At 45.9% G+C, this 21,156-nt stretch overlaps 1 protein-coding gene across 20 annotated transcripts in view; it reads right to left on the bottom strand.

The window, feature by feature from the left end:
- The window catches only part of LOC144611956 (adhesion G protein-coupled receptor L3-like), a 662,323-nt gene that overhangs the window by 75,317 nt on the left and 565,850 nt on the right, over positions 1-21,156 (bottom strand). For all 20 annotated transcript variants that reach the window (XM_078431406.1, XM_078431434.1, XM_078431415.1 and 17 more), the window contains 3 exons: positions 20,576-20,781; positions 18,563-18,736; positions 4,813-5,022 (listed from right to left, as the gene is read on the bottom strand). In XM_078431406.1, the coding sequence (XP_078287532.1) occupies positions 4,813-5,022; positions 18,563-18,736; positions 20,576-20,781 (590 nt within the window). The remainder of the gene's footprint in view (positions 1-4,812; positions 5,023-18,562; positions 18,737-20,575; positions 20,782-21,156) is intronic.

Here is a 21,156-nt window from a genome sequence, read left to right as displayed (position 1 = left end):
ATTTCACTGTGACTTGACACATATATGACTATAAAGTATTCAATTCCATTCAATTCGATTCAATTCAACACAGACAATTCACTTCACGAGTGGGAGGCAGAGAAAGTGAGTCAGGTTTAAGTTACAGTGGGAAATCGGCGAGGTAGAAAGGCAATGGGAATATCTCTGACTGGGCAAGGCCACGGGCTCCGTTATGCTTGGAAGGGGTTTATGAGGCTCTGCCTCTCATTTTCTCCTGCCTTTTGAAGTTCTCCAGTGCAAGTTCTCTTGTTACAAGACGGTGCTGAACCAGTTTAATTATGATGAAGGGTCTCGACCCGAAACGTCACCCATTCCTTCTCTCCCGAGATGCTGCCTGCCCTGCTGAGTTACTCCAGCATTTTGTGAATAAATCGATTTGTACCAGCATCTGCAGTTATTTTCTTATACTAATTATGATCAGCATCAGTCTAACAGAAATGTTGGTTCCTGTTTGATTTATCATTCTATATTATTTGCATCCCATTTGTTCCCAACCACGAGAGACAAAGGAAATTGTCCTTGTGATCATGTATATACAAGTGGCTGACATCGTGCCCCTCACTAGCATCAACTGAGCAAAAGAACATACAGTATCTTCAAAAACAAGAGGAAAGAACAAGGAAGATGCCTGAAGCATCTTGGTAAAGACTGTTGCTCATCATAATGAGCAAGAAGGAACTGCAGACGCTGGTTTACACCGAAGATAGACACAAAATGCTGGAGTAACTCAGCGGGACAGGCAGCATCTCTGGAGAGAAGGAATGGGTGACGTTTCGGGTCGAGACCCTTCTTCAGACTCCTAGCTTAAAACGTGGTGGTAGTGCTGGAGAACAGGAGGAATCACAGAGGGGGAGCAGCGCGAGAGAGAGTGTTGCAGAACTCTGTGCTGAGAGAGGAGGAGAACTCAGAGAGTGGTGAAGGTGTGGAATTCTCTGCCTCAGAAGGCAGTGGAGGCCAGTTCGTTGGATGCTTTCAAGAGAGAGCTGGATAGAGCTCTTAAGGATAGCAGAGTGAGGGGGTATGGGGAGAAGGCAGAAACGGGGTACTGATTGAGAGTGATCAGCCATGATCGCATTGAATGGCGGTGCTGGCTCGAAGGGCTGAATGGCCTACTCCTGCACCTATTGTCTATTGTCTATTGTCTAACTTCTTTGAAGTAGGCCTGTCCTGAGGTGTGGGGCAGACAAAATGTGTAGGAAGGAACAGCAGACGCTGGTTTACACCAGAGATAGACACAAAATGCTGGAGTAACTCAGCGGGACAGGCAGCATCTCTGGAGGGAAGGAATGGGTGACGTTTCGGGTCGAGGCCCTTCTTCACATCATAATGAATCTGGTACAACGTGCTTCTCAGAACAATAGCAACTGTATATGGTAATGACACGAGGCAGTGAGAGCATCGTCCTATTAAGAATCGCAGCTCGTCACCACAACAATACTGGCCTTACTCTAGCACAGATATTATTTTTGTCCTCCCTGTTCCTCCCCCACCTTATCTCCAAATTAAGATCAACTTGCTTTCCCCATTTCTTGATGGATCATCTTCAACCTGAAACTTTACCTCTGTTTTCCTTTTCACTGATGCCTCCCGACCTGCCAAGTAAATGCAGCATTTCTGCGTTTATTTCTGGGCAGCACATTTCTTCACACAGTGAGTGGTGAATCTGTGGAATTCTCTGCCACATAGGGTAGTTGAGGCCAGTTCATTGGCTATATTTAAGAGGGAGTTAGATGTGGCCCTTGTGGCTAAAGGGATCAGCGGGTTATGGAGAGAAGGCACAAAGCCACAAAGACTCTTCACACCCCTGCAACAGTCTGTTCGAACTCCTTCCATCGGGCAGACGATACAAGGCCTTCTACGCCCGCACCTCCAGACTCAGGAACAGCTTCATCCCCAGGGCCATAGCTGCTATGAACCGGTCCTGCTGAGCCGGATGGCCACAACGCATAGATCAACTTGCACTTTACCCTGTCTAAAACTGTTACAATTGTTTCGTTTCGTTGGGTTGCTGTTGTCTAAATTACTTAAATTATTGCATCGTATGGGAGGCGCATTCCCAATCTCGTTGTACCCCTGGGTACAATGACAATAAAGATATATTGTATTGTATTGTATTGTACAGGTTACTGAGCTGGATGATCAGCCATGATCATATTGAATGGCGGTGCAGGCTCGAAGGGCCGAATGGCCTAATCCTGCACCTATTTTCTATGTTTCTATGAATGCAGCCAGTCGAGGCAGCGCCTCACCGTGCAAGAGACCCGGGTTCAATCCTCACCTCCGGTGCTGTCTGCGTAGAGTTTGCCCGAGCACGCGGGTCTCCTCCAGGGACTCTGGTGGACTTCCACATGCAATGTGTGAGGTGGGAAGGGTGGTGTAAGAAAATAACTGCAGATGGCTGGTACGAATCGACGGTATTTATTTCACAAAATGCTGGAGTAACTCAGCGGGTCAGGCAGCATCTCAGGAGAGAAGGAATGGGTGGCGTTTCGGGTCGAGACCCTTCTTCAGACTGATGTCAGGGGGGGCGGGACAAAGGTAGGATATAGGTGGAGACAGGAAGATAGAGGGAGAACTGGGAAGGGGGAGGGGGAAGAGAGGGACAGAGGAACTATCTAAAGTTGGAGAAGTCCGAAGGGTAGGGTTGATCAAAGATACTAGAGGAGCAAGACTGACCACTCGACCCTAAAAAAAACCATAGTACGCCATGGCGCCATTTTAGTCGGCAGAAACTTGCAGAAACATTTTAAAAGAAAAATAACAAAAATCAGTGAGTTGATAGATGAGATATATTCTGCATTTTAATGGTATCACCACACATACTGTTCCCCCAAAACACTGATTACACTGCGAGAGGCATAGCGAACGGCGGGTTTTGCCTACTAAAATGGCGGCCGTTACGCTCCTTTGCGAACTACACTTCCGTATAGGCGATTTCAACGGAGTGGTCCATCTTGTTCCTCTAGTATCTTTGGGGTTGATGGACCACCTACCTTACATACTCTGTGTGTGTAAATCTGGGGACGTTGAAGGATCGCAAGGAGAGTAGAAAATGGGAGAATTAATGTAGGATTTGTAAGATGGGTGGTTGACGGTGGACATGGACACAATGGGCCAAAGGGTCTGTTTCCAAGGGGTATGTTTCTATGACCCTATTCTACGTATGTTGCGTATGACAAACATTTCCTTTGGGTTTACCCCTGGAGGCAGCGCCATTTTGGACTGGTTGACCGCAGACTCACTGGAATTGCTCTTGATGGCCCTTGGGTTCGGGAGGATTAAAGATTCCTGTCCTCGTCGATCTGCAGGGACAGCTAATGGAGAACTTGCGGGACGAGCAAAGACTCAAGCAGACCAGCCTGCGAGGATCTTCACAGGGGGAATAACTCACAATTATTTATAGGACTCATGTGAAGAATGACAAGCTGGATGTGCTATCAATGGGCCGCAACATGTGGTTTGAACGCACGGCTGAATGGTAAAGGAAATTGTACTCACAAATGACACCTCGTAAAGCACCCCACGCCTGGATTAATGATTGAAGTGAATTTCGATTAGTTTAGAGATACAGCGCGGAAACAGGCCCTTCGGCCCACCGAGTCCGCACCGACCAGCGATCAGCGGTCCCCGTACATTATCAGTGTCCGACACACACTCGGGACAATTTCACATTTTATACCAAGCCACTTGACCTACAAACCTGTACGTCTTTGGAGCGTGGGAGGAAACCGAAGATCTCAAAGAAAACACACGCAGGTCACGGGGAGAACGCACAAACTCCGTACAGACGGGGCCCGTCGCTGGTGTAGGAGCCATTTACGCTTAATTTAGTTACTGTCATTGTATTATGGCTATGTTTAATATTTCTAGTTTCTGTCTTTTTTGCGTGCTTGTGGGTGTGATTTGATACGTAATGGGGAGTGTCCACATGGGAGGAGGCTAGATTAATGATTGAAGTGAATTTCGATTAGTTTAGAGATACAGCGCGGAAACAGGCCCATCCGCCCACCGAGTCCGCGCCGCCCAGTGATCCCCGCACATTAACACTATCCTACACACACTAGGGACAATTTTTACATTTACCCAGTCAATTAACCTACATACCTGTACGTCTTTGGAGTGTGGGAGGAAACCGAAGATCTCGGAGAAAACCCACGCAGGTCACGAGGAGAACGTACAAACTCCGTACAGACGGCGCCCGTAGTCGGGATCGAACCCGAGTCTCCGGCGCTGCATTCGCGGTAAGGCAGCAACTCTACTGCTGCGCCACCGTGCCGCCCGCCGATTGTGGGTTAGTTTAGTCTCGGAGGATGGAGAGAATAGTTTTTTACGACGCTCGCGCCAGTCACACTCACAACTGCCACGCTCGCGCCAATCACACTCACGACTGCCACACTCATGACTACAATACTCACGCCAGTTATACTCACAAGGACCACGCGGTAACGACTACACTAATTTTAATGTATCGTTTGAAGAATAAACAGTTGATAAGAACGAAAGGTTATGAATTACTCTTTTGATTTGTGCTACTTTAATAAAGACCAATTCATCAAGAAACAGCGTTTGGAAGATTCGTTTTTGTTATCTCAGGGTGCGTTGTGTGCGTAAGCTATACCTCCATTCCATCACCGAGCAGTAATGGCTATCGAAGTCGGACATTGAGAAGGTATAGAAACTGCCATTACAGCCGGGATCGAACCCGGGACACGGGTATCTGGCGCCGTAAGGCAGCAACTCTACTGCCGCGCCGCCGCCAACGAATCATGCAGATAAAAAGAACACACTCACCGGTTGGTCTGTTCGATTGATTCCAATTAGGAAAAGCAGCTCGGCTACAAAAAGGCTGATGCAGAGGTTTTTGTGGATGGTATTTCGGTCACTCTGAAGTCCGTGAAAGAAACAGAAGGTGAATATGCAGATCAGCAGGCAGACGAGCGATATCAGGATTCCGACCCAGGTGATGACCTCCAGCAGTAGTTCATGTACAGGGTCACTAAACTGGGAACAGCAGAAGGAAACTATTAGACAGGTTTTCAAGTGTTCGTTACTCAGTACACGATTTTCACTGCAGCCTAATCGGTGTTAGGTTTTACCAATAAATTATCAGCCTCAAATCACCACAGAGAGTGGTAAATCTGTGGAATTCTCTGCCACAGAAGGTAGTTGAGGCCAGTTCATTGGCTATATTTAAGAGTGAGTTAGATGTGGCCCTTGTGGCTAAAGGGATCAGGGGGTATGGAGAGAAGGCAGGTACGGGATACTGAGTTGGATGATCAGCCATGATCATATTGAATGGCGGTGCAGGCACAAAGGGTCGAATGGCCTACTCCTGCACCTATTTTCTATGTTTCTATGTTAACTTTGATTGAAAGAAATAATTGACATTAAAAAGCAACATGTAATCAAAAGGAATTGCAGATGCTGGTTAAACCCAAAGGTAGACTCAAAATGCTGGAGTAACACAGGGGGGGGGGGTCAGGCAGCAACTCTGGAGAAAAAGGATAAGTGATGTTTCGTGTCATGAGCCTTTGGACTTTCGAGATTCAGCGTGGAAACAGGCCCTTCGGACTACCACGTTAACACCGACCAGCGATTCCCAAACACTAGCACTGTCCTACACACTAAGCACAATGTACAATTTTACTGAAGCCAATTAACCTACAAATCTGCACACCTTTGGAGTGTGGAAGGAAACCGGAGCACCCGGAGAAAACACACGCGGACATAGGAGAGCGTACAAATGCCGTGCAGACAGCACCTGTAGTCAGGATCGAACCCGGGTCTCTAGCGGTTTAAGGCAGTAACTGTGCCGCCCTTCTTCAGACCAAAAAAGGCTCCAGAAATGATGCCTGACTCGCTGATTTACTCCATCATTACGTGTCTATATTTACAGTAAAAACTACCTGCTTATTGGTTTCGAGTGTCCACCATGTTTTCTTCACTGAGGTCAGGTGTTATACATTATTCAAACGCATGCTGCTAACGCTTCAAAAGTCATATGGCAACTTACACCAGATCAAAGGCCACTAATTAATTGCAGTGACTTATTTTAAGCTTCCATTTTACATTTGTGCAGAGTAAGCTGCATGTCAATAGTATCCCCTTCATCCCCTCTGGCTGGTCTGAAGGAGGGGTGGCACAGTGGCACAGCTGTTAGAGCTGCTGCCTTGCAGCCCCAGTCACCAGGTTCGGTCCTGACCTCGGGTGCTGTCCGTGCAGAGTTTGCACGTTCTCCCCGTGACCGTGCGGATTCCCCTCCCGGTGCTCCGGTTTCCTACCACGTACTGGCGGCGTGCGAGGCGGTAGGTTATCCGGCCATTGTGAGTTATCGGTGGCGTGGAGGTGAGCGGTCGAACGTGGGAGAAGTTGGTGGGGATGTGGGGAAAATGAAACAAAATTAGTGTCGTGCTATTGAGGGCGTGCAGCGTAGGTTTACTAGGTTAATTCCCGGAATGACGGGACTATCATATGTTGAAAGACTGGAGCGACTAGGCTTGTATACACTGGAATTTAGAAGGATGAGAGGAGATCTTATCGAAACGTATAAGATTATTAAGAGGTTGGACATGTTGGAGGCAGGAAACATGTTCCCAATGTTGGGGGAGTCCAGAACAAGGGGCCACAGTTTAAGAATAAGGGGTAGGCCATTTAGAACTGAGATGAGGAAAAGCTTTTTCAGTCAGAGAGTTGTGAATCTGTGAAATTCTCTGCCTCAGAAGGCAGTGGAGGCCAATTCTCAGAATGCATTCAAGAGAGAGCTGGATAGAGCTGTTAAGGATAACGGAGACAGGGGGTATGGGGAGAAGGCAGGAACGGGGTACTGATTGAGAATGATCAGCCATGATCACATTGAATGGCGGTGCTGGCTCGAATGGCTGAATGGCCTACTCCTGCACCTAATGTCTATTGTCTATTGATGGTCAGCACAGATTTAGTGGGCCAAAGGGCCTGCTTCTGTGCTCTAATGGCTATGATTCAAATTATCCCCTTATCACGTATCTGCACACTGTAAATGGCTCGACTTGTAATCGTGTATTGTCTTTCCACTGACTGGAGAGCACACAACAAAAGCTTTCCACTGTACAAGTGACAATAAACTAAACTCAGGTTTCCCCTGCAACCGCACGAGATGTAACACCTGTCTCTTTACCTCCCCCCTCAACTCCATCCAAGGACCCAAACAGTCTTTCCAGGTGAGACAGAGGTTCATCTGCACCTCCTCCAACCTCATCTATTGCATCCGCTGCTCTAGATGTCAAATTATTTACATCGGCGAAACCAAGCGCAGGCTCGGCGATCGCTTCGCTGAACACCTGCGCTCGGTCCACGTTGGCCAAACTGGTCTCCCGGTGGCCGAGCACTTCAACTCCCCCTCCCATTCCCAGTCTGACCTTTCTGTCATGGGCCTCCTCCAGTGCCATAGTGAGGCCCACCGGAAATTGGAGGAACAGCACCTCATATTTCGCCTGGGCAGCTTGCAGCCCAGTGGTATGAATATCGACTTCTCCCACTTTAGATAGTTCCTCTGTCCCTCTCTTCCCCTCCCCTTCCTAGATCTCCCTCTATCTTCCTGTCTCCACCTATATCCTTCCTTTGTCCCGCCCCCCCTGACATCAGTCTGAAGAAGGGTCTCGACCCGAAACGTCACCCATTCCTTCTCTCCCGAGATGCTGCCTGACCTGCTGAGTTACTCCAGCATTTTGTGAATAAATACCTTCGATTTGTACCAGCATCTGCAGTTATTGTCTTATGTAAACTAAACTCAAACTGAAACTGAAGTTCACCAACATCACCGTAGGATTTTTACATCTGCAACAAGCGATCTTTACATTGATAGATTACACCAAAGGAAAAGTCGCTCAAGATCACGGGTATCTTTCCTGGTCCCTTCCAAATGACACCAATATCTGGTTTCAAAGCAGCTTCGTGATATTACGCCAGTTCTAGATAAAAATAACAATTGTCGGTTCAATTCAATAACCAGTACCACTCGAAGCAGATTATCTTGTCAGTAATATATGTAGGAGTTTGCTGTGTAGAAATTGGCTGACAATTTTTGATATTGCAATACTGATTACTCTCCAAAGGTATTTTGGCTGCCTGGTGCTTTGGCATCTCAAGTTGAAAATGTACTCATCCTCCTAAGACTTGAGTATATTAGGGCGGCACAGTGGCTCAGCAGTAGAGTTGCTACCTCACAGTGGCAGAGATCCGGGTTCGATCCTGACTGCAGGTGCTGTCTGCACGGAGTTTGTACGTTCTCCCAGGTGACCACGTGGGTTTTCATTTAATGATGACATAAAACAATAATGGCATGATAAAGAGACCAAGTATAAAGAAATAAAAAGCCACCGTATAATCCAAGGCTACTGGGGCCCTGGAAGCAGAATAAATTTCACGCTTGTGGTTTTGATGCAAGTTACCAATCTCAGAAGTAAACTAATCTTCCAACCACCCGTAATCAAAATTGTGTTCAGCTGCTATACATCAAATATTCCACACGCAGATAGCAGCATCAGCAACTGTTTTCTTTCAATTATAATCTGTCCGAGGCAGACTGGTAAACTACAATAATTAACTGCTTTGCAAAACCATAATCCATCTCTGTCACCATGAGTTGCTTCTTCACATTATCAGTGGGTTATCTGGTACGCACATAATGAACGAGGGTGGGAATCTGCCAGTCACTGCACTCAATCACCTCACCTTGAGAACCCATCCGATCCCAAAATCATTCACACTGTTTGGATTTAGTTTAGTTTAGAGATACAGGGTAGAAACAGGCCCTTCAGCCCACCAAGTCTTTTTCAGTCAGAGAGTTGTGAATCTGTGGAATTCTCTGCCTCAGAAGGCAGTGGAGGCCAATTCTCTGAATGCATTCAAGAGAGAGCTGGATAGAGCTCTTAAGGATAGCGGAGTCAGAGGGTATGGGGAAAAGGCAGGAACGGGGCACTGATTGAGAATGATCAGCCATGATCACATTGAATGACTCCTGCACCTATTGTCTATAGTTCTATCTTACACACTCGGGACAATTTACAGAAGCCAATTAACCTTCAAATCTGCACGTCTTTGGAATGTAGGAGGAAACTGGAGCACCCTGACGAAACCCATGCGGTCACGGGGAGAACATGCAAACTGCGTACTGACAGCATTCGTGGCCAGGATCGAGCCCGGGTCTCTACCGCTGTAAGGCAGCATCTCTACCACTGCACCACCATGCCGCCCTGTACTTTATTCACTCTCTTATGGTTAACAATCACTTATCAGCAAGACCTGGATATTCTATCACTCTGTTTTGAAGTTGACAAAAGCAAAGTAAATCAAAAATAGGGTAGACACAAAGTGCTGGAGTAACTCAGCGGGTCAGGCAGCATCTCTGGAGAGAAGGAATGGGTGACGTTTCGGGTCGAGACCCTTCTTCAGAAGTCTGAAGCCCAAAATGTCATCAGTCTGAAGAAGGGCCTCGACCCGAAACGTCACCCATTCCTTCTCTCCAGAGACGCTGACTGACCCGCTGAGTTACTCCAGCATTTTGTGTCTACCTTCGATTTAAACCAGCATCTGCAGTTTTCCTTCCTACACTGTAAATCAAAGACATACTGACTTCACTCTTCCAATTGAATGTTAACTTTACAGTTACGTGATGTAGAATTCTTCAGACATGGTAAACCTATCAAAATGTTCAATCAAATTAACAGTTCGAGGTTCATTTCAGTCAGGCAGAATCCTGCAAAGTTTGTATCTGCACAAGACAGATGAAAAGCCATTGCCAAGAATTTGAACAGAATGAACTCCAAAAAAAAATCTACTGAAAATCTACAGATTTGATAACATGATAACAAACTAAAATCTGGCTCTAATCAGGAAGAAAGAAAAGCAGAACTATAATGTTTCTTGGGGAAGGTGAAGAATGCTTATAAACCTTCATTCTTCAACCAAGAAAGCACCTTGCAATCCACATGTATAATCATCTCATGATAAATCCCAAATTGGAAAGATGACAATCAATTAATGTCAAATGTCAGATATATTTTTTCCTGTTGTGAAAAATACTTTGGAAAGTGCAGGTAGTCCTGAATCTGGATAATGAAGACGAACTAGAAGGAACAACTCTTTAAAGGAGAAAGGGGGGGTCTAATGAGTCATGCAGGTAGACTATACGTGTGCCATATTCAGCACCTCTCACAGGGTCTTATTAGTGACAATGAAAATGAGATGAGTGGGGAAAGTAATATGTTACAAGAGAAAAGGACAGCCAACAAGAGTTGTTTTGCTGCTCTAATTTAAATTGACTGCCGTCATAATGATACGATAGGATAGAACTTTATTTATCCCAGGTGGGAGATTGGTCTGCCGACAGTCATAAAACACAACAAGTTACATGAAACATGAAATTAAAGTGACGAGTGGCAAGTCCAGGATTGAGGGTCTGGAAAGATTGTGTGTGGAGGGGGAGGGGGGGGGGGGGAGGGGGGTCAGTCTACCCTGTGACAGAAGGGGGAGGAGTTGTACAGTTTGATAGCCATAGGGAAGAAGGATCTCCTGTGGCGGTTCTGTGCTGCATCTTGGTGGGACCAGTCTGTTGCTGAAGGTGCTTCTCAGGTTGACCAGTGTGTCATAGAGGGGGTGAGCTGTGTTGTCCAGTCTACAGTTTGAGGAGCATCCTCCCCTCCAAGACTATCTCCCATGAATCCATTACCTAATGAAACTGTGAAAAGATCAGGGTACTTGGGCAGTGCAGGAATTTAATGCAGAGTTTAAAGATGGTGGTGCCTCATCTCATGCTTTCCGTATATTATGAGTCGGCCAATGAGTATTTAACTTTTACTAGCCCATTCCTGCTCTCCTGAGATGCTGCCTGACCTGCTGAGTTACTCCAGCATTTTGTGAATAAATACCTGCGATTTGTACCAGCATCTGCAGTTATTTCCTTATATTATTTAAACTTTTACTTATCGCTTAAAACATTGCAATGTTTTTCAAGAGCTCATAACAGATGTAAAGGAAGGTTTAAGAAATCTGATCAATTAACACCTTGCAGGTACAATAATGTTAAAAGGCAAAATAAATGTGGTGACTTGAAATCACAGCTATTTAAATGAATGAAACATTATTTGATAATGACAACAAGCAGCTGATGTGTTGGCATTACAATATGTCAGAGATGGAATGATTCCGAGAAACCACCTCAGAATTACAAGCCTGCTTCTTCAGGTATATTGATGTTGTGCTGGAAAGAACTTCAGATGCTGGTTTAATTCGAAGTTAGACACAAAATGCTGGAGAAACTCAGCGGGCATTGATTTTGTTAGATTTAGATTTAAGAGATACAGCGCAGAAACAGGCCCTTCGGCCCACCGGGTCCGCGCCGCCCAGCGATCCCTGCACACTAACACTATCCTACACACACTAGGGACAAATTTTTTTTAAACATTTGCCCAGCCAATTAACCTACAAACCTGTACGTCTTTGGAGTGCGGGAGGAAACCGAAGATCTCGGAGGAAACCCACGCAGGACACGGGGAGAACGTACAAACTCCGTACAGACGGCGCCCGTAGTCAGGATCGAACCTGAGTCTCCGGCGCTGCATTTGCTGTAAGGCAGCAACTCTACCGCTGCGCCACCGTGCCGCCCATTGTGAGTATATTGTTCCATTGTGAGTATATTGTACAATTGTTCCATTGTGAGTATAGCATATTCTCCCTGCGACTGTATGGGTTTCCTCCCACATCCAAACGTTTTACAGGTTTGTGGTTTAATTGGCCTCTGCAAGTTGCAACGGATATGTGAGGAGTGGATGCAAAAATGGGATAACATCGGACTCGTGTGACCAGGCGGACACAGAATGCTGGAGTAACTCAGCGGGTCAGGCAGCATCTCTGGAGAGAAGGAACGGGTGACGTTTCGGGTCGAGACCCTTCTTCAGACTGATGTCGGGGGAGAGGGAGGTACATAGATAAGGAAGTGTAAGGTGTGGAAACTGGACAAAGGGAATGGAGATCAAGGGAAACGAAGAATAGATCATTGTTAGCTGGAAGAGAATAACAACAGAGCAAACAGAGATAAATTGTAGTCGGAGACAGTAAGACTAGCTGGAGAACTGGGAAGGGGGCGGGATGGAGAGAGAGGGAAAGCAAGGTCTAACTGAAGTTAGAGAAGTCAATGTTCATACCGCTGGGGTGTAAGCAGCCCAAGCGAAATATGGGGGGCTGTTCCTCCCATTTGCGCCTCCTCCTCCATTGTCAGAGCGAGGCCCAGTGCAAATTGGAGGAACAGCACCTTATCTGAAGAAGAGTGTCACCCCAAAGCGTCACCCATTCCTTCTCTCCAGAGACGCTGCCTGTCCCGCTGAGTTACTCCAGGAGTTTGTGTCTCTCTTCGATTTAAACCAGCATCTGCAGCATCAAAGATCCTCCCTCAGTTAATCTGCAGTTCCTTCCTGCACAGAGTGTGAGCAGGTGATTGATGTCTGGCGTGGACTTGGTGGGCCAAAGGACCAGTCTCCATGGCGAAGCTGATGGGTGGAGAAGATAAAAGGGCGCAAATGGTGGAAACCGGGGTACAAGAAAGGAAGGAAGGGAATGCAATTCCAAACAAGGGAAAGGGATGAAGGTCAGGCTGTGAATTTTGGTAGGACTTCAGCAATGGGATCAAATTAATGAGTAACCCCACGTTCGGTGACAGCCTAGTCGCCAGCAGTCGCCTTAAAATCGCCTAAGTGGGACAGGCCCTTTAATCACAAATGCTGCAGGTTTTCTCCAGAAGCCTCAATTATTCAATTGCCAGCAGGGGGGTAAAACAGGCACTGTGCAAACCACTGGCATAATTAGCATGAGACCACATAATGATCGCTGTGTGACCACATAATGATCAATTGCATCTAACATTTATTCACAAAATGCTGGAGTAACTCAGCAGGTCAGGCAGCATCTCAGGAGAGAAAGAATGGGTGACGTTTCGGGTCGAGACCCTTCTGTGTATCAATCAGCATCTGCTGTTCTTTATTTCTGCAGGACAATAGTGAATAGGTGCAGGAGGAGGCCATTCGGCCCTTTGAGCCAGCACCGCCGTTCACTGTGATCATGGCTGATCATTCTCAATCAGTACCCCGTTCCTGCCTTCTCCCCACAACCCCTGACTCCGCTATCCTTAAGAGCTCTATCTAGCTCTCTCTTGAATGCATTCAGAGAATTGGCCTCCACTGCCTTCTGAGGCAGAGAATTCCACAGATTCACAACTCTCTGACTGAAAAGGTTTTTCCTCATCTCCGTTCTAAATGGCCTACCCCTTATTCTTAAACTGTGGCCCCTTGTTCTGGACTCCCCCAACATTGGGAACATGTTTCCTGCCTCTAACGTGTCCAACCCCTTAATAATGTTATACGTTTCGATAAGATCCCCTCTCATCCTTCTAAATTCCAGTGTATACAAGCCTAGTCGCTCCAGTCTTTCAACATACGACAGTCCCGCCATTCCGGGAGAGATAGAGCGTCGGGAAATTTGATAAGATGAAGGATCGACAGATCTCCTGCAGCTGACACTCATGCATAACTAGGATCTACAAAAATGTGGTTGCAGAGATGGTGGATGACTTGGTTGTTATGCTCCAAAATTCCCTGAAATCTGGGAATGTTTAAATGAATTGGAAAGCAGCAAATCTAGCACCACCATTTGAGAAAGGTGGGAGGGGGGAAATAGTGAACTATAAGCCTTTAGTTCAGTCAATCGACAGTAGACAATGGACAATAGGTGCAGGAGGAGGCCATTCGGCCCTTCGAGCCAGCCGAACCGCCATTCAATGTGATCATGGCTGGGGGTAAAGAAAAATATTTCCATGACTGCATTATTAATAATCAGTTGATATCGTTACATCATTTTTAATAGAAAAATTAGTTTGAATATCAAAATGCCATATCAGCAACTCCATCATGGGAGCTTTCTAATGTGAGGCACGGTGGCGTAGCGGTAGAGTTGTTGCCTTACATCAATAGACAATAGGTGCAGGAGTAGGCCTTCTCCCCATACCCCCTGACTCCGCTATCCTTAAGAGCTCTATCCAGCTCTCTCTTGAATGCATTCAGAGAATTTGTCTCCACTGCCTTCTGAGGCAGAGAATTCCACAGATTCACAACACTCTGACTGAAAAAGTTTTTCCTCATCTCAGTCCCCCTTAATATACCAGAACCAGTCATCAGCAAATTGCTAGATTCCCTTATTAAGGAAGTGACAATCCTTTATTCCATTATTCCCTGGATTCCATTATTAAGGAGCGTTTGATGGCCCTAGGCCTGTATTCGCTGGAGTTTAGAAAAATGATGGGGGACCTCATTGAAACGTACAGGACCATGAAAGGCTTGGATAGAGTGGATGTGGAGAGGATGTTTCCACTAGTGGGAGAGTCCAGGACTAGAGGTCATAGCTTCAGAATTAAAGGACGTTCTTTTAGGAAGGAGATGAGGAGGCATTTCTTTAGTCAGAGGGAGGTAAATCTGTCGAATTCTTCGCCACAGAAGGCTGTGGATATTTTTAAGGCAGAGATAGATAGATTCTTGATTCATACGGGTATCAGAGGCTACGGGGAGAAGGCAGGAGAATGGGATTTGGAGGGAGAGATAGATCAGCCATGATTGAATGACGGAATGGACTTGATGGGCCGAACGGCCTAATTCTATTCCTATCACTTATGATCTTATGACAAGGGAACAGTTCACGTAACAAGATTAGACAGAGACAATATGGTTTTTTTAAAAAAGGAAATCATGTTTCACAGATTAATTTAAATTCTCTAAGGACGTAAATAAGGATAAGGGCACAGTCAATGGATGTAGGGTATTTGTATTTTCAAAAGCCTACATAAAAGATGACTGTGAAAAATAAAGGCACATGGGATTGAAATAATAAATTAGCACAGATAGAGAAGTAGTACACTGGCAGAAAACAGACAGCAGGGATAAATGGGTCATTTTCATGTTGGCAAGCTGTTGCTGGTGATGTGCCTCAGGGATCAGTCCTGAGGGCACAGCTATTTACAATATATGTTAACAACTTAGATGAAGGGGCTCGGTGCAATGCATCCAATGTTGCCGATGAAAGAAAGATAGAAGGGGAATAAGTTATGAGGCAGATGCACTAGAGCATGGATAAATTGATGACAGATGGCGCATAACGTTATGAAACGTAAGGTTATCCACTTTGGGGCAAAGAATATTAACTGGAAGAGCATTTTAATTGAGTGAGACGATTAAGTGTGAGCATTCATCGAGGCCTCAATGTCCTTGTGAAACGTATGGGAAATAACTAAGAACGATTGAGAAATATGCACGGTTTAGATCTACTTGCTTAAGGAAGGTATGACAATAGACAATAGGTGCAGGAGTAGGCCTTTCGGCCCTTCAAGCCAGCACCACCATTCAATGTGATCATGGCTGATCATTCTCAATCAGTACCCTGTTCCTGCCTTCTCCCCTTACCCCCTGACTCCGCTATACTTAAGAGATCTATCTAGCTCTCTCTTGAATGCATTCAGAGAGTTGGCCTCCACTGACCTCTGAGGCAGTGAATTCCACAGATTTACAACTCTCTGACTGCTTACCCCTTATTCTTAAACTGTGGCTCCTGGTTCTGGACTCCCCCAACATTGGGAACATGTTTTCTGCCTCTAACGTGTCCAACCACTTAATAATCTTATATGTTTCGATAAGATCCCCTCTCATGCTTCTAAATTCCAGTGTATACAAGCCTAGCCGCTCCAGTCTTTCAACATATGACAGTCCTGCCATTCCGGAAATTAACCTAGTAAACCTATGCTGCACGCCCTCAATAGCAAGAATATCCTTCCTCAAATTTGGAGACCAAAACTGCACACAGTACTCCAGGTGCGGTCTCACTAGGGCCCTGTACAACTGCAGAAGGACCTCTTTGTTCCTATACTCAACTCCTCTTGTTATGAAGGCCAACATTCCATTGGCTTTCTTCACTGCCTGCTGTACCTGCATGCTTCCTTTCAGCGACTGATGCACTAGGACACCCAGATCTGGTTGTCTTGAATTAGAAGCAAAGAATATCTCTATTCATTCCTAAAATGAAGGGGGCAGAATTTTGAAGACTGGAGCTACTCTGGTTTTTTAGCAGAAGGAGAGATGCTTTCATTGAAACATGTAGGAGGATGGAGCAGCTTGCTAGAGTAGGACTTCCTTTGATGGGTAACTCTACAAGAATGGGAGAGTGAGCTGGAGAAGAATATCTCCTCTCTGATGGTTGCAAACCTTTGGAACTCTGCATGGCTGAGAATTGTGGAGATGGAGTCAGTGGACACGTCCTGGGAGGGGGCGGGAGAATGGGATTAGGAGGGAGAGATTTTTTTACTGGGAGAGATTTTTGGAATATTGGAAAACCAAAGGTTAAGCAAATCAGGCAAACAAACCTAAATGGAACATCAAACCAGCCCGGTTTGTGTGTGTGTGCGTATTTGTGAGTATGTGTATATATACACACTGGACTTTTTTTTCTCTCCCTTTTATTCCACTGTTTACAGTGTACGATGTTTACATATTCTGTTGTGCTGCAGCAAGTACGAATTTCATTGTTCTATCTGGGACACACGACAATAAAACACTCTTGATTCTCTTGACCTCCCTTCCATTGACTCCATCTACACTTCATCTTGCCTCGGCAAAGCCACCAAAATAATCAAGGACAAGTCTCACCCTGGACACCCCCTCTCCTCCCCTCTCTCACCAGGCACAGAAGTGTGATCATTCACACCCCCAAATTCAGGGACAGTTTCTTCTCAGCTGTTATCAGGCAACTGAACCATCCTATCACCAACTAAAGAGCGGTCCTGACCTACCATCTTCCTCATTGGAGGCTCTCGGACTGTCTTTTATCGGTCTTTATCCTGCACTGAACAATAGTTCCTTTATACTGCATCTGTGCACTAAGGACAGCTCAATTGAAATCATGCATAGTTTTTTTTGCTGACTGGATAGCAAAGCTTTTCAATTTACCTCAGTATATACGTCAACAATAAACTAGAGTAAACTAAACAGTGAATGAGCTAATGGTTCCATATTGGATCCTGGTTCTGGAATTTTGCTCGCTTGTGTAATCTTTCTCCAGTCGATTATCACCACATATCTGGAACCATTTGTACAATGATCCACGGCACAATGGCACAGTGGGCAGTGCAGCTTTCTCACAGTTCCTGCAACCCGGGTTTAATTCCGATCTCGGATGCTGTTTTTGTGGAGTTTGCATGTTCTTCCTCTGATCACAATAGCTGCCACTGGCTGGTCTGGTTTCTTCCCTCATCCCAATTACATGCGGGCTATTAGGTTAATTGGCCACTCTAAAGTTTAGTTAAGTTTAGTTTAGAGGTACAGCACATAAACAGGCCCGTCGACCCACCACGTCCACGCTGACCATCGAGTTCATCGACCATCGTAGTTCATACTAGTTCTATATTATTTCACTTTCTCTTCCACTTCCAACACACTAGTGGCGATTTACAGAGGCCAATTCGCATACAAACCCGGTATTTATTTCACAAAATGCTGGAGTAACTCAGCAGGTCAGGCAGCATCTCAGGAGAGAAGGAATGGGTGACGTTTCGGGTCGAGACCCTTCTTCGGTCTGAAGAAAGGTCTTGACTCGAAACGTCACCCATTCCTTCTCTCCTGAGATGCTGCCTGACCTGCTGAGTTACTCCAGCATTTTGTGAAATAAATACCTTCGATTTGTACCAGCATCTGCAGTTATTTTCTTCGCATGTCTTTGGGATGTGTGAGGGAATCGGAACAGCAAGGGGAAACCCATGTGGTCGCATGGGGAACGCGCAACCTCACTCCGAAACTGGGGAAGGGGGGGGGGGGGGGGGGAATGCGAGGACAATAAAATAAGATTGGAGTAGGATTAGCGAAAACAAGTTCTTGATGAGTCAGAAGAAAGATCTGCACCTCCTGATGTATAGGTCCTGCAGGGGAACTACACTTGCCCCGAACTGCAGGACCTATACATCAGGAGGTGCAGATTAAAAGCAAGCAAGATTATGGGGGACCCCTACCACCCCAGCAATGGACTGTTCCAGCTGCTACGGTCAGGCAAACGCTGTGAAAACGGAGAGAATGAGACGGAGTTTCGTCCCACAGGCCATCAGGCCTGTTAACTATTATATCTCCAGGGACTACATTTTTTTCTGTATTAATTTTAATTTTTATGCTGTAATTGTAATTTTTTGCACAATCCGCAGGCATTGCCACTTTCATTTCACTGCACATCTTGTATGTGTATGTGACAAATAAACTTGACTTGACTTGACACAACATGCTGGAATAACTCAGCGGGACAGGCAGCATCTCTGGAGAGAAGGAATGGGTGACGTTTTGGGTCGAGACCCTTCTTCAGACCGTTGGTCAGTATGGGCTCAGTGAGGTAAAATGGCCCCAGAACTCGGAGTGAATGTAAAAGTACAGGCTTATTTCACCACCACCTTGATAAGCAATCCATCCATCTGGCACTCCTTCGGGGAACTGCTTACCTTGACGTCTTTGTGTGCCATGAGGACGGCGAAGTTGGTCAGATGATTGCAGGAGCAGGTAGTGTGGGTCCTGTTCGATCCTAGCATTCTGCAGCCCTGTGTGGACCAGTATCCTGTCATGGTGCGTTTCGAGTAGCTCCAGAACGAACAGTTTGGGTTAAAATTGTTTTGCAGCTGAAATCGAAAAAACCCCAGCATTTTAAACTAATGTATCATCTACCCTTCACACCCCAAAGCCAGCCGACTTATCTGTTACTCGAAGGTATTTATTCACAAAATGCTGGAGTAACTCAGCAGGTCAGGCAGCATCTCGGGAGAGAAGGAATGGGTGACGTTTCGGGTCGAGACCGAGGAAGGGTCTCGACCCGAAACGTCACCCATTCCTTCTCTCCCGAGATGCTGAGTTACTGCAGCATTTTGTGAATAAATATCTTCGATTTGTACCAGCATCTGCAGTTATTTTCTTATAATATCTGTTACTCGGGTCAATAGGCAATCTGCAACACACCAGCCTTTCCGTGAACAAGCTACAAAATTCAGATGGCTATCAAGATTCCTCTATTGCCAAATTAGTTCCTTGGCTTTGATTAATTTGAACCCAGAACTAAAATCAACTCTGACAACCATCTACCTCATTTGCAACTTAGAGCTATCAATTTAGCTGTTTGTAGCTGCCAATCGTACTCACGATCGCAATCCTGTTTGACAAAGCCCACAGAACACAGAAAGGGAATTTGTAAAGTCGTTAGCTCAGCCGTTGAACATAGCCTTTTAACATGACTTGAAATGTACACAAAAAAAAAGGCACAAAGTGTCTGGAGTAAATCAGCGTGTCAGGCAGCATCTCTGGAGAACATGGACAGGTGACGTTTCACATAGTGCTGGAGTAACTCAGCGGGTCACGCAGCATCCATGGAGAACATGGACAGGTGACGTTTTGGGTCAAGACTATTTTAAACTCATGGGGTGGGGGGGCTAATGGGGCTAGATTGTGGTCCCAGATTCTCCTACTAGTTGAAACAGCCTTTCCACATCCACTCTATCCAGGCCTTTCACTATTCGGTTAAGTTTCAATGAGGTTCCCCTCATCCTTCTAACCTCCAGCGAGTGCAGGCCCAGTGCCTTCAAATGCTCAACATATGTTAACCATGTGAAGTCAAGGAAACCCCTCAAGTGGTTGACACACAGCACAAAGGCCAGGATAGTTCTCCCCATATTTTAAAAGACTATAAATAATTCTGGGATATAAACAGTTAGTATAAGACAATAACTGCAGATGCTGGTGCAAATCGAAGGTATTTATTCACAAAATGCTGGAGTAACTCAGAGGTCAGGCAGCATCTCAGTCTGAAGAAGGGTCTCGACCCGAAACGTCACCCATTCCTTCTCTCCTGAGATGCTGCCTGACCTGCTGAGTTACTCCAGCATTTTGTGAATAAATACCTGGGATATAAACAGATCTCCATCTCCTCTGCCACAATAACTTGCCAGTTGATTTTCACTTTTGTGAGTAAATGTTGACAGATTTGCAACACCTGACAATGAGTAGCAAAGATTTCATGAAGAAAAATTTGAAGTCAAACTTATGCAAGGTAAAGTTAAAATATTCTACTGGCAGCGTTATCCCTCTCTCTACAAAATGCCCCCATCATTCAAAACATCCTGCAAAATGTTCTGCCACATGTGGGCGATTGACTGGTTTACTCAGCAGGCCAGGGTTTCGAGCATACGAGTGCATTGACCGAGGTGGCAGAGAAAGACGCACAGGCACTCACACACTCGCGCACACACACACACACTCACACACACACACACACACACACACACACACACACACACACACACACACACACACACACACACTCACACACTCACACACACAAACACACTCACACACATACACACACACACACACTCACACACACACACACACACACACACACACACACACACATACACTCACACACACACACACATATAAACATAGAGCAACAAGTTCATTTCTGCACTCACGTTGTTGTGTTTTAAGGTGAAAATGACGGGCGCTGCCAAGTAGATGCGGTTGCTTTCTTTGTTGATCGACGCAGAGACGACTTGCGAGTTGACGATGACGGTGTGATTGGTTGACATCGCCTCACTTCCGAGTTTGAAGCTGGCATTCTCGGTGGAAAGGTAGCTCCCCAGGTTATTGTAGAGGACGAAGGCCAACCTGATCTCACCTGCAACAAGGGGGTAATGCATATTACTCACACAAAAATGGGAGAGCATTTCTTACTCAAAGGCGGCAGGCACTGACGGGGTATTGATAACAAGAAAACAGAAAACACTGCAAACACTCAGCAAGTGTGGACTGAGAGAAACAGAGATCTAGGGAATTGGTCATTGACCCAGAATTGTCCTCCACACCGGCAGAGAATTTGCATTATTTTCTGTTATAGACAATAGACAATAGACAATAGGTGCAGGAGGAGGCCATTCGGCCCTTCGAGCCAGCACCGCCATTCAATGTGATCATGGCTGATCATTCTCAATCAGTACCCCGTTCCTGCCTTCTCCCCATACCCCCTGATTCTGCTATCCTTGAGAGCTCTATC

Source organism: Rhinoraja longicauda, chromosome 3 (genome assembly GCF_053455715.1).
Source record: "Rhinoraja longicauda isolate Sanriku21f chromosome 3, sRhiLon1.1, whole genome shotgun sequence".
NCBI classification, from domain to species: Eukaryota; Metazoa; Chordata; class Chondrichthyes; order Rajiformes; family Arhynchobatidae; genus Rhinoraja; species Rhinoraja longicauda.
This window is presented reverse-complemented; position numbering and strand designations above follow the sequence as displayed.